Genomic DNA, 14973 nt, shown 5'->3' on the forward strand with positions numbered 1-14973 from the left:
GTTTCTATTTGTGTGCTAATTTTAGTGTCCAGTTCTACAAGGCAAATTTGGCACATTTTGAGGCATACAGATAGTCTTATTGAGCAACAGGGGTTATTAAAGATAATGTATAATACCATGCCCTGTGTAGAGGGCATCTTTAAGTCTCTGTTGCAACAATTATTACACTTGGATGAGGGAGGGAAGTTTAAAAATACCCCAAATAATTAGTAGCAGATTTTTGCATGTGCCCCCTACCCCAAAAGAAAACAAAAATCATGTTGCTTCCTGAACTGTTAACTGTTACATAGGCTGCTACATTGCTTTCTGGTAAAGGAAAAATAGAAAAAAAAAAAACCCCACATTATTTCTGAAAAAGAATTTTAAAATTATTTTTGGTTTAATCCTAAAAGTTAGCTTTGTGCTCTGCTTAGAGATACAGTGTGGCCTGCTTAGTTTAATCAAGGTCAACACTTTTTTGTTTATAATTTTCTTAAACTGCAAGTAAAACTATGTCTCAAGCCTGGAAAGCGGAAACATGATAAGTCCCAGACTAAGAGTGCTATCTCTAGATGGCAATCAGAAACACATGAGTTTGAATTATATTCTGTAGTCTTTAAGTGTATACAGAATTTCTCTGTGACTATTAAGGACATGAATTTATGGGATAAAAATTAACTTGTTGCTGGGTCTCTAGCTCTGATCAATGTTGCAATTTCTAGGTTAATCTCACTTAGGGAATTATTCAGCTTATTGTGCAAGTGCACATACACACACCACACACACACAAACACACAAAAATATGTGTGCCATCATATATATTCTAATGCAATATTCTAAATTTCAAGATATAGATGAGGAAAACTGGATTTATATAGCTTTTAAATGAATGGTCACTGTGCTTGCAAAAATATGTAAGAGGAATACTGAAAAGCACCTTTTGAAAAATAAATCTTTGTATTAGCTGAGAACAATTTTTCAATAGTTAGCGCAAATATTTCCTGTGCCTTGTGAAATGTTTCTATAACAAGTGGGGAGTAAGGGTTCCATTTCTAAATGAGTGCGCCTCTTAATGATTTTTTTTTAATCCAAGTTAGGTAGATAGAAATCACTGTATTTGAGCTGTTCCACTGGGGTTTTTTGATGCTGAAAAAAATACAGTATGTGTGTGGCACCAGAATTGGTTGGGAACAGGAAAGGCATATTTTGTATCTATACTAAATGTGCCGGCTTAGTGCATAGAAGACTTGACCCTTGTCAGGTGTTTTGAAGTTAACTGGCTGACTTATGGATTAATGAGTTTAAGACTGAAGTCAACCAGCGACAGGAATGAGCTTTGTTGTGTGAGTGTGTGTGTGGCTGTGGTGCAGATTTACAAATTTTTATAATGCTTTCAGCTGGACCATGAAAGTCTGATGTAAAGCTTATCTCTGATCTCTGACTATGGCCATACTTGTGGGATCATGTTTATGTGTATGGGGGGAGGGAGATGAATTCTTTAACACTTGACACCTGGCTCTGCCAGGTTTCTAGCTATACTATACTGCACTATTCAAGGCATTAATAAAGTTAAAACCTTAAGCTGTATGACCAGTAGGTCATAAAAAACTGTTGCTGAGTATTGTGACCAGCTTTCTTTCACAGCTGGATTATCATCCTGAACAACTAACTCTTTTTTCTTTTCTCATTTTCATAGCTGTTGTGAACTTGGACAACTCTGTGGTTGATCTAGAGACACTGCAAGCCCTGTATGAGAATGTGAGTAATCAGAGGAAGTCCATAAAATGTAGGAATACTGTGTCTCCATGTGAAGGTATTTTTACTTGGCATCAGTAATATTCAGATAGCTTGTAGAAGTCCTGTTTTGAAGTGACGTTATTTTCCCCAAAAGCAATGAGTACCAAGTATTTTAATTGCATTATTCCCATTGTGTGTTTTATGAAGTACATGTATGTCTACATAAGTAACACGATCAACTTCTAAATGACTAAACAGATGTTAATTTTGCTCCTTTTTTTGCTTCTTGGGTGTGGAAGTCTTTGATCAATAGAGCCAAACCTTACACTCCACACCTTTGAATTCACTTTGTAATTTCACTAATATAAAAATCCCGCTCAACTAAAAAAAAGTTTTGATAACAGAAATTATTCTCTTTATGGAACTGGAGCATTTAATTATTGTTGCTTCAGGGATTGCTCTAAAATAGTTTTAATTCTTTGAAAGGAAAAGAATTTCTCTAAGGTGGTGTATTAAAAAGTAGTATAAACTTCCAGGGGCTTCATAAATGTCTGGTGGTAATAATCAGAGAGATTTAACCTTTAGGTATGTAAGAATATGCTCAAGCATGTTCTAAAACTTGACAAAGCCTGTAAAGTAAAAAATTCAATATGTTGTATCTTAGAAGCGTGTTTCTGCCTTCAGCTGAGGCCAGTGAGCATTGCCCCTGTCTGTGAGTGCAGTGCCTGGATATGTGGAGGTCTGGCTAGGCATCTCTTGAAAGACTGAGGAGGCTTTCCCTTTGCCCTCCAAAGAACTTCGAAATATGAGATGTACAGCTGTGAGCCACAGAATGGCATTGAAGGCCAGTGTATATTATTGTACTAGATCCTTAATTTCCCTCGTGGTTTTGAGAATGTTAATTAATTTTACACCTTTCAGATATTTGGTTTTTAGAATTTAGCTTTTAGTCACCTGCTTTGGAATGATTTGATGGTTTATGAAGTCCCTCTAAATAATGCACTTTGAAATGCCAAAAGAGACATAGTAAGCTCTAGTCCACTTTACAGAAAAACTGAGGAGCTAAATAAAACAGGAAGAAACCAAAAGTCTGACAAGAGCTAGAAAGAACTTTTGCTATTCATTCGTGAAGAACTAGGTTAACCAACACTGCCCAGAAAGATAATGGTCAAAAGAAAAACCTCTTCTAACACCATTCCAAATCTCTATGAACTCTTTGCTTCTTTGCTCCACAAAATTTTTGTTTTGGCCTATGGTATTTTATTTTAAATTACTTTTAATCTGCCTCCTTACACAGTTCATGTATATTCCATGCCATGCAGTTTTTAGCATGCAAAAAATTTGAATTAATTTTATAAGTTACATGTGTGTGAATGTGAGAGATTTTCTTGTGGGAAGTATGGAATACATACTGCAGTCATAATCAGTTTTTGCATACTTCTCTTTCTTATTGTGAACAAGCTGGGTTTTTTTCATTTCAGTTTGAAAATATATTCCTCTTATGTTGATAATGTGCTAAAACTTTTTAAATTTTTACTTAATGTCCTCTCTAATATACTTCAGAATCCTAATATAATGGATTATTTGCAAATTTGCAGTTCATTGAAATAACCAAATACAAAATGTCATTGTGTCCATTTTGTAATTACCTTCACTTATTACAGAAAATGTCTAGGAAATGTCCTGATCAAGGAAAATACCATGTGTAAATCTCAGGAAAGACTCAAGTTTTCAACTGTCTAATATATTTCTTTGCTTTGAATAGAAAAACAGACCAGTCCAACTTTATTGTATTTGCTTGGGTGGAAAACAAAAAAAAACCCCAAAACCACAACCAAAAACCAAACAGATTACAAGAAAAGCCCTCATATTACTTGAATAGGATTTTATAAGGGGACCTGAATTTTAATCCTGGATCTTCTTTTTGATAAAACTCTGTCTTGAAACAAGCTTTCTTTTTAGTTGACTTTTGTTTTCTTTTTTTTCCTTTCAGCCCTTTGTCAAAACAGTTCAGACCTTGCATTTTCTTTCCTTGCTAGCTTCACTAATTATAGCAATATTGTTCAATAACTGTTGTAAGTAATGGGTGGTACCAGAGAGCCTGGCATGTTTGATTCCTCCCTTATTTCTCAATCTCATCCTGTGTTGTAAGTGGGAATAACTTTGCAGCATTTACTTCTTAGCCATTGACTTAATTTTTCGTTCTTAGGGGTTTTTTTATTGGATTGAGAATTTTTTGCTGGATATTTAAATACCACTGTACTAGTCCTCAGTCTTTCTATTTGATTTGTATGGAACATATGGGAGCATTTGTTTTACAGTTCTTCCTTCAGAATGTAATCGTTTTTTCTGATTGCATGTGTCTGGCATAGTGCTTTCCCTTCTTAAATGTGAATGAAATTTGGGCAGTCTCCAAACCTAAACACACCCTAATTTCAAAAGCCACAGTCCCGAGGATTCAATTCCTGTTTACTGAGGAATTAAACTCCTGTTAAACCACAAAGATATTGTATATATCTTAGTGACTTTTTATAAACTAAGAAGCCCACACCCCACCAAAGACCCAAGCCATCAATAATTAATTTAATATTATTAAGTTGAATTGTATTAAGTGAGAAAGACTGTGTTAGTGCAGCATTGTACTGTACAGTCAAATAGCTCTTAGGTGTGGTTGTGTAGCTTGCTTTGTGAAGAGTTGTTTAAATACATGTTGATAATTAGTTATGTATTAATATCTAGACAGTTTTAATAGGAGAATATTTGTAGATAAAACTACATGTAAGTGTGCTTTTCCAAATTCTCTAATAACAATGCAATCAGGTGATCACTATAATTAGAGAGAGAGAAGGCAGGTAAACATTCCAGTTGCTGTGTGGTGTTAGGACATATTGATTCTGATGAGAAATGTAGCAACTGGCAAATCAGTGAATGTTTACTTTGAAACAGATAGCCTCTTAGCAGCTGGGGTTGTGGCTTAAGCATCACTGAAACAAGGTATGGCTGCTTCTGCTTGTGTCTTTGCTATGTCATGAAAACAGTTGTATAAAAGTGGATTAAAAATGCTATTGAATAATTTATCATCTTTCATCTATGGATTTCCCCTTTTTACATCACAAAAGAAACATGCATATTTTCATAATTAGGCTCCCAGTAAATTGCCCACACTGTCTTTATCTTTAAAAGACTTAGGTCAATGCTTTCAAAAACCTCAAAATGCCTTTGCTAGAGAGAAAGGGCATTCACAAGTCTGAAGTGCATCACACTTCTCTGCCCTTAAGATTCAAACTTTCTACTCAATTATTTCTTGTGGTTTTTTTTTCTTATTTTAAACTAGCAATTACAATGCGATGTCTTTTTTTTTTTTTTTGCAAAGCCAAACTATACTTGAGTTCTGATGATCCAGCTTGAAAAGAATACGGTATTTATTGTTAACCAGGGTATCTCTGTATATCCTTGTTTCATCTGCTATTGACAAAATTCCTTAGACAACTCACTCATTGTTTTTGAAAGATATAACACAAACTTTTAAAGTCAAGTTTGCAAAAAAATAAAATTCCATACATTTAAACTGATCTAAACTCAGAGCTAGGCTTCTGTTGTAAGGAAAGTAAAAGCTAACCAGAAATGTATGAGATTTATGTTGTGAGATGGAAAAAGGGCCCTTATGAACTTTGGTAAGAGCAAATACTGGCTAAATTCATACTCTGGAAGAAAATGGGAAAAGAATTAAAGTGAAGTGGAATATTTTTGCAATAATTTAATTCAGATTTTTGCTGTCTGATTTTAGATATAGTTAATATCAAATTCTAGTACATTATATTATTTTTTCCACTTTTGATGCTATATATATCTATATCTAGCAAAAAATCAAGGAAAAAAAGAGCAGTAGCATTCAAAGAGATGCTAATGCAATCAGGTTAATGACTTTTATGAGAAGTGTTTATTGAATATGTTCTCTCTTGACACACATTTGGAAGGCAATATAAAAGCTTTTTTAAAAATTATCCATCTGTAAATTGGAGAAAAAATAGGCATTAACAATAAAGAAAGGTAAAATTCTGAGAAACTATTTTTGATAATACCTGTGCAATAGACACAGTATTCCTTTTCTATCAGAATTTAAAGTACCATTGATCACAATTCTGGGTACCTGAGCCATAATTAGTCACTTGAAATTCAGATTTGAGTCTGAACTTGGGCTGTATACTTCAACTTCTTGATGTTGGTGAAGGGTGTAAACTTTCTCTCTTGAGTTGTGCTCTGGCCTCCCCATGAGTGGATCATGCTCAGCCTTTGCATCTCTGACAGTTGTTACTTGTTTGCATACACAACTTGAGAATAATGGCTTAAATAAGGAATAGGGAGTCTGCCTAACCTTTGCCCGTGGGATTTGGTGGAGAAACATCAAGAGCTTGAACATGCATGTATGTGATAGATTGCTGTGATAAGCACTCTAATATTTCAGTCTGTGTAGAAGGCTGGGAGAGAGAACTCTGAGTATTTATTCTAAAATATTTGCAAATAACAATTTAGTTTTATGCTCCATGCTAAAGTACTTACTTCTCTTTAACTGTTATGAAAAAAATGTTAAGTGATTTTCCTTCGGTTTAACATGAGAGAAGATAATTTAAAGACTGGCCAGAAATAATGGAAATTAATTTAATTTGTTAGCATGAGAACTTGTTTACTTTTACAAAAAGCTGTTTTTTTTTTTTTCAAAAACTTAGTGTAAAAACAGTGTAAATTGAATACATGAACTTTTTGAAATATAAGTTGAATAAATAAAATAGCTCCTCCTACAGTCATGTCATTTGCACACCTAGACCTCCATGGCTCTGATGACGTGACCACTGGAACGATGCTATCTCTCTTGGCATCCTTCCAGCTTCTAAAATCTGTAGATTTCACCTGTTGCCAAGAGAGTTCTTACTGATTTGAGAAGTGATGGAAACTTTCTTTTCTTTTAACTCTCACCTGGGTAAGAGTGTTCTAGATTAAGTGTGGACATGTCCCATTTACATCGGCATTTTTAACACAAAACCAAACCCAAGCCTTCTCCACAACAGCACATGCAATATTTAAGTTAATACTTCTGCATTTAGTTGTCTTTTTCTAGTCCTCATCCTGTTTCTGGAAAGGTCTTCTAAAATAGGATTTAAAATTGATTAAATTTTCTGATCCTAGTATCTTGGAAACATTCTTCTTCTCAGGATAGCGTTGTACAAGAAACAATTGCTACAGTAATTATCTTCACAGATCCTGTGTCTGCCTTGACTTTATGCAGAAAAGTGCCTTTGGAGGATGAATCCCTAAGTTTCTTTCCCCACACTGAAGTGAGACTGGGGTAGGGAATTCACATAGCTGAGTGGCCACTAATTCTAAAATTAAAAACTGGTAAATAAGCCTCAGTCTAGCCCTGATGCCATATAAACAAGCAGATAAAGGGAGGCCCAAACAGGTCAAGGGAAGTGACCTGCTCAGCACTAGTGGGACCACATTTAGGATGCTGTGTGCAGGTGTGGCCTCTCCAGGGCAAGAGGCAGTGACACATTGGAGCAAGGCTAGCACAGAGCAGCAATGATGGTTAAAGACTTGGAGAAGTGTTATTCAAGGAGAGGCTGAGAAACAGCTGGGGTTGCTCAGTCTGGAAAAGAGAAAGCTCAGAGGAATCTTACCAGTATGTACAAATAAATACCTCACTGGAGAGGGGGAGTAAATAGCACATATCAAGACTCAGGAATGCCCAACATAAGGACAAGACATAGTGGGCCTCCTGAATTTGAAGCACTAGAACAGGCTGCCTAGAGAAGGCATCAGGTCTCCATCCTTGGGGATATTCAAAACCTGGCAGGATGTGATACTGAGCAAGCTTCTCGAGCTGCCTCTGGTTTTTGTCAGTGTTCACCTAGACAGTCTCCAGGGGTCCTTTCAAACCTCAGCTATTCTATTAATCTTTGGTACAGGTACTGCCACAAATTTAATCTCTTTGTGTCTAGAAAAAAGTTTATTGCTGGACAAAAAAATATATTTGCAATATTTCCAATCTGTTGAAGTATTTAATATATAAGATCATACAACTTTAGAGATGACCTTTGAAGAGTATCCACAGAAATGCTGACTAAATACTAGGATATGTGACATCATAGACAGGTGACTTCGCATTATTTCCAGGCTCCTTGAAGTATTAAGAGAAATTCTGAAGGGCTTTTGCTATATGACTCTTCAATCTCTTCATCTTTCTACTTCACATCAGTATTTTCAGCCTTTTCACATGGGAAGATGTTCAACAATTTCAGAAGAAGTGTCCAAACTCAAATTTCTGGTTTCAGATTCCTGATGGAATAGGCATGATGATTTGAAACAGCTCTTCTGCTAATCCTGCAAAAGCATTCAAGAGAGAATGCAGTTGCAGCATTTCTTACACTTTGCCATTATCTGAATGATTAGAATATAATTTTTCACTGTTGTCTTCAAGTTCTGTGGTGGAGAAAGTTAAAAAATGAGTGTAATTTTTTCTTAAAGGAATAAAGGTAGATACACTTTTATTAACTCTTGGGCAGATTAATGTTTTGGATCTCTCTTGGAAACTGCTATGATTGTCAAAAATGGGTCAGAAGGAGAGATATTCTTTTCACTTTTATTTCTTTCCATGCCATTCAATTTTTCAGTACTACTGTTTGGAAAAAAAATTTTACCATAGCTTGGAGCACTGGAAAAAAAAAAAGTGAGGCTCAGATTCTATTGATTGTAATATTGAAGAAGACACCCCACAGTGTGCCAGAGAGTTCTTCAAGAAGCTTGGCAGTTTATATGTACTCTTTTTTTTTTTTGCCTATTAAGATAAAAATGAAATTAATTTTACTTCAAAGAATTATGCAGTAGTTCTCATGTATTATATGTATGATAGTTCCATTATAAATATGGTTTTTTTCCTAAGTGTTTTTTCAAATCCCAAAGAAAATTTAAATTGCAGTAAAAAAAACTGTTTTCATTTATTTAAGAAAATGTATTATTTAAATTGTTATAATTATTTAAATTATTTAAATTATTTTAGTATTATTTAAAGATCAGATCACATTCAAATGTAACCCAACAAATTTGTGAAGAGAAATATAACTCTCCTCTTGAGTCCTTCAATTCAAACATCTTGTAAATGAGCAAAGAGGAATTGGGAATGAAGATCATTGTCTCAGTGCATCATTGAATGAGTCAATACTTTGCAGACTGCTAGTAGTCAATATTATTATTTGCAAGATATTCTATTCTCCAGCAGATCTATTTATAGTTAAACTTTGTGGACTTTGTACTTTGTGGACTCCTATAGTATTACCATAAGCAGATGCTAGAAAGAAAAATCTATGAATTTGATTTTTGTTACAAGGGCATATTTCTGTCTGTTGTTTGACTAGTCAAATAAGTTTTTGATTTTTTTCCCTTTATTCCAGAGAGCACAATCAGATGAACTTGAAAAAATAGAAAAGCATAGCAAGGCATCCAAGGAAAAAGAAAACGCCAAGGCTTTGGATAAGCCAGAACAGTAAGAACATATTTATGATAGAGCAGTTTTGCTCACTTCAAAAAACTTTCACTTCTGTAGTAAAATATGTATAAAAAACCCCCGAAGCCTGTACCTACTGACAGTGACTCAAATATTTTTTTTTAATCACTTCTTCAGGTTCCTCTATGAACTCTCACTGATTCCCAACTTTTCAGAACGTGTGTTTTGCATCCTGTTCCAATCAACATTTTCAGAAAGCATTGGTTCAATCCGTCGCAAACTTGAATTGTTACAGAAACTGTGTGAGGTAGGTTGTGCTCTGTGAAAAAACAAATCTAAATTTCTGATTTTTAATCTTGTTAAGCTTTACTTATATTTCAAAAGTTTTCACTTTATTTACTTAGGTATTTCAAATATTTAAAATCTGAAGGATAGCAGAATTGCACATTTTATGATTGTACTTTAACATCAAAGTGAATTTTAAGATTAGCTTTTGCTACTAAATTATATAATGCTTTTGCCATCAGTGTGTATCAGTCTCTGGAAAACCATGCACCTTCTCCTTTTCTTAAAGCAAAATCTTCTCTCTTCACAGTCACCATTATCACTCTTTTTCAAAGGAATGCCAGTTCAGCTAACCTTGTGTTGGTTGAGAAATATGCGACTTAGTAATATCTCTGATATCTAGAGATAGCAATGTTGTATCTAGTCAGAAGAGATTACTGGAATTTTGCAGTCTCATGAAAAACAAATATATAGCTTTAAAATGCAGGTTTCACCAGAATTTTAATAATTTAAAACCATTTCAACCGTTTTACGTTTTACTATGTAATATCTTTTATTTAATGTTTTTAATTGTTCAACCTCAGTGTTTTATTAACTTGTTGATGAATTTTCTGTGAAATTAAATATGTTATTCACAATGTCAATATCAGTTAAGGATTACTATTTTGTTTTTCTTAACAGGTCATGTCTGGTAATACTGTACAGATTTTCTCTTATTTTTTCTAAGTATCCATTTTGTAGATAATATTCTCCATTCATATAAAGTTACATATTAACATTGTTCTACTTCTGCATGTTGTAGTAGAAGGTAACTTCCTTTATCTGAGTCTTTATACAAGTATTATTTCTAAACACAACATCAACAAATCTGTTCATAAACCATAAATATTTATGGGACTTTGAACAGAATTTTTTTCTCTGTATTTTAGACATTGAAGAATGAATCAGGAGTTATGCGGGTTCTGGGTTTGGTTCTTGCCTTTGGGAATTACATGAATGGTGGAAACAGGACACGAGGACAGGCTGATGGGTTTGGACTAGATATTCTGCCAAAACTGAAAGATGTCAAGAGCAGTGTAAGTTGATTCAAGACTTCCTGAAGGCCTGAGAAGGTTAAAATCTCTGAAAATTACTTTGTTTCTGAGTGAATGGTGTGACGCTTATGAAGGCATGTAGAAGGGATTTCTTTTGCTACTATGCTTACCTGAGCACACTTCTAGAGTTGGATGCATTTCTGTAGAATTATAAAAATTAACCATCTCTTTTCACTACTGTACAAACAAAAATACTTAAAATTATGTTTTAGTTCTTAGTCTGATGTAAATTTGATTTTCAGTACACTTCATCGTTTCAGCTTTTCTTGTAATTAAAAACAATACTATGGTCTTACTGCTAAAAGTTTATTATGGAAGTGGAAGGAGTTCCATGCTGATTCAAAATATTTGTGAGGGGAAAAATGTCACTCCTGAAAATGATTGAATAGGCATCCAGAGCATTTGGGATAACCCAAAATTCATTCTTTATGTATACCATGATTGCAGAGTTTGTATTTGACAATGGAACATGCAGCCACCTGAGTAAAGGACTTCTTGATTCAGGATCTGTCTAGTGTAGTCATCTCAGTAAAGACAATTATAAGTAGTGTTTTTTCTTGCTCAGTGCTAAACTGTAATTTGTGTGTTACCAGCACTTTTTGTCTTCAGTTAATCATTTTGGAGTTGCATTCAAATACCTGCTTTGTTTACAAGGAAACAATCTTTGAGTTTCTATGGCTAATGAAAAACCTTATCTGAATGTGACAGATTATAGCAATAACTCTTGAGCCTTAAAATTTGTTGCTACATCTGTCTGGCGAGTCACTGTCAAGATCTTCAATTCTGCAAATGGCAGGAAAAAAGTGTTGGTTTCCATTCTTGGTCCGTCACTAAACATACATATTTTAGCTGCTGGTTTAGGAGATATGAGCAGAGCTTTAACCCTGAGTTGAGAGAGCATGTCAGCCATTTGCCTTTTTAAATGGGTGGAGGAATTTCCTTCTTGCATGCTGGCTTCTTTGGTAAACCATGGGAGCAGTGATGTGAATGACACTTCAGAGCAGCTTACTTCAAAATTACTCTAAATCCAATACATCACCAGTTTTAGAGCTCTGATCAGTAGGAAATTTAGGCATACTAAATTTAGTTTGGTAACTCAAGACTTCAGTATGTAATTTGCTGGAAATATTATGACTATTCAGCTTTCAGTTGCAAGATATATTTTCAGTTCATTTGCGACTGATCAGTCAGGAAAGTTCTTAAAAAATCCTTTTCTGAAAATATCTGAAAATTTAATTCTGTCAGAAATCCTCTTCAAATGGAAGATTTTTTTGCTGAAGTTTCATTAGAGAGCTTACAGAGGAGAAGCAATTAAAAAGCTCCCTCAAGCCCCAACACTCCCCCCAGGCCCCCAAATTCCATTTTTTAAAAAACTTTCTTTGTTTAATTTAACTATGCTTTGGTTATAGTTGTAGCGTTGCAAACGAACTTGTATATACGTGAACCCAGAAACAATTTCTCTTTTTCTTCTTGGGAAATTTCAGAATGTAAGGGTTTGATTTGCAATCAGGTAGAATTAAAAATATGAGGAGTGTGTTACATGAGTGTTTTCTCTTTCTTCATTTTATTAAATGGTTAAATGGAACTTCAGGGTGTGATTTGTTTTTGTAATTAGAAGCAATACTATGCTTCTTATTTGTTTGGGCAGTTTTTTGGTATGTTTCAATTTTTGGTTTGTTTTTTTTTTTTTTTTTAATCAAGGGACCAAACCAACAAAGTATTTTTTATACACTAAATATTTCATTTATCTGAATTATCTTTTCTGATTTTTTTTTCTGTGAGTTTCAGTAACACAGCAAACTCTATCCTCTTCTATACAGGACAACAGCAGAAGTCTTCTATCATACATTGTCTCGTATTATTTGCGTAATTTTGACGAGGTGAGTGAAAATTAAAGTTAACTCTGTTAAATTCAGATTTAGCAGCCCAATTTACTAAATTTGCTCTTCTGTTAGTAAGATGCAGAAATATGTATAAATATTCCCTGGGATTTTAGTTATATCTTTTAGTATAGAATAAAAGTAATGAGCACTAGGTAACTGTTCTTTTGTTTATTCATCAGGATGCTGGAAGAGAACAATGCATCTTTCCTCTTCCGGATCCACAAGATCTCTTCCAGGCTTCACAACTGAAGTTTGATGATTTTCAAAAAGATCTCCGCAAAATGAAGAAAGATTTGCGAGGTACAGAACCTAGATTAAAAGCTAATTTTATGTTACTATTATATCTCTTCTATTCTTGTTTGTATCATTTTGAGAAATTAGATGTTACTGAAAAATAGTTGTGTATTTTTAACTTTTCAGTTAGTAGTTTGCCTCTTTAATTTGCTTTTTATGACCATTTATGCCATAATCCATAATTTTTTGTAGATAACTTGTAGGAGGTTTTTAAATTAAACAGCATCAAAACAGTTAGGTTAAATCTTCTGTTTCAAAACCAAACAACTAATTTAGTTTTCCTTTTGTGTAAGCTGATTCCAAATCTTTGACCATAAAAAGCGCTGCAAATTGTTGGACCATGTCCATGATAAAAGAAAAGGTTTATAACCAGGTCTAAATACTATCTAGCAGATAAAATAGTATGTATAACATTGTTAAAGACACTTGAAATATCTGGACTTCACTGAACAGTAATAGGCAAAGGAAGTATTTTTTCTCCTCTTATGAAATGTTTTCTTTAAGTGAATTCAGCAAGCTTAAGATATATTTGCTAGACTTTAATGAGGATTATTTATCATATATTTCTTATTAACATGGGGATCTAAATACTGAATTTGTTAAGGAAGAGTAGTTTGCACAAATGATCCATGATCTTCAATATTACTGCGAAAAATCTCTACTAAACTGGTCAGTTACGTTACTGTGCTAAATCTTTGAGGGAGAGATGCAAATCAAGGAGTGATATAACTGTTGCCTTGCTGCTTTTAAATGCCATGCCTCTAGAGACCTAGGAATGGTTTGGTAATCCATTAATCCCTGGACGACCTAGAATGGGAGGTTTTCTATTACAACAAAAACATAACATGGTTACCAAATGATATCTGACCTTCTTTTCTTGCTGCTATGAAACTTTCTGTTTGGATATTTAAAAAATTATTTTCAATATTTTGACTATTTATAGTATTTAGTATTTTTTTAGTATTCTAAGTTGTATCAAAGTCATTCCGGGTGACACTGAGGAATGAACAATAGTATCATCCATTTACTGCTCCCGCACTATTTAGGGGGAAAAAGTCTCGGAATTCAGCCATGAAAACTTGTTTCTATACTTCTTGCAACTTCTAGATAATCTCAGAGCTGACATCTAAGCTTGCACATGTAGAAGAAGGATACTTAGGTCTTATTTCAAAAAGATACTTGAATTCAGGTGCATGTGAACAAATATACATTTCCTCACAAATTCCTCACAAATTCACCAAAAATGGGTTTTTGTACATGAATGGCTGAATATTTTCACATCAAAGTTGAAATTTGCACAAAGACATAAATCTCTTGTAGAATAAATCCACTCTGTGAAGTGATCAAAGCAGGAGTGCTGTAAAAATGGAAATTACACGCTTCAATCTGCTTTCAGATTGCAGTTGAATTCTTTCTGTGCTTCCAATCCAACCCTTAGGCTCAAGACTCTCTTGTTAGTCTGTTTTGTAGTTAATGAAACTGAAGAATAGCTACAAGCACTGTTGCTCTTTCCCTATTGCATTTGGTACAAACGTTTTTGGGGACAGCACCAGCAGCTTCATCCTATGAATATGAAGTGACAATTTCAACACCAGACTGAAATATCAGTGATGACTTCTTAATTGTCTCCAGATATGCAAAATACTTTGTGTTGGCTTTCTGTTTCAAAGAAAAGTGACAAGATAAATTAAAAACCATTTGTGTTAAAAGATTTCATGACCACAAGAGCAGTAGTAGTAAAATTTAGTAATAAACTAAAAATTCTGTGTATTCTGATAGCTTAATTATTGTGAAGATTTCAGTGAGATAGAATAGCCTGTCTCAATGACAATAATTTCTAAATAGAGTACAAGCTTTAACAGAATGTATAAAATTACTTCAAAGAGGTTATTTTTCTCTTCATTTACTTTAAGTACACTACCAGATTTACTAATGAACATGTGGAATCTTATGAGTTACTAGAGCGAGTAAGGGCCTTATCAAATGTCTGAACAGGAAGAGGGTTGTATGATGCTGAGAAAATTCTGACAAAATTCTAAATATGAACTTATTCTTTTGAAGTCAGTGTGATGAAATGAGTATTGATTATTCCTAGGAAACACTGACTTTAGAGGCATAGAAATAAGTGCCCAGAATACATTAGAATTTTATACTGTGATGTGGACTGTAACCTTGGATTTACATTAATCAGGAATTAGATGGC

At 34.0% G+C, this 14973-nt stretch overlaps 1 protein-coding gene across 1 annotated transcript in view; it reads left to right on the forward strand.

Moving 5' to 3' along the window:
* Window positions 1-14973, forward strand: part of FMN2 (formin 2) — a 152869-nt gene that overhangs the window by 81531 nt on the left and 56365 nt on the right. Inside the window, exons 8-13 of the mRNA XM_066546802.1 lie at window positions 1676-1737; window positions 9162-9253; window positions 9392-9521; window positions 10429-10575; window positions 12414-12473; window positions 12656-12776. Coding sequence (XP_066402899.1) covers window positions 1676-1737; window positions 9162-9253; window positions 9392-9521; window positions 10429-10575; window positions 12414-12473; window positions 12656-12776 — 612 coding nt within the window. The remainder of the gene's footprint in view (window positions 1-1675; window positions 1738-9161; window positions 9254-9391; window positions 9522-10428; window positions 10576-12413; window positions 12474-12655; window positions 12777-14973) is intronic.

This window comes from Molothrus aeneus, chromosome 3 (genome assembly GCF_037042795.1).
Source record: "Molothrus aeneus isolate 106 chromosome 3, BPBGC_Maene_1.0, whole genome shotgun sequence".
In the NCBI taxonomy this organism is placed as follows: Eukaryota; Metazoa; Chordata; class Aves; order Passeriformes; family Icteridae; genus Molothrus; species Molothrus aeneus.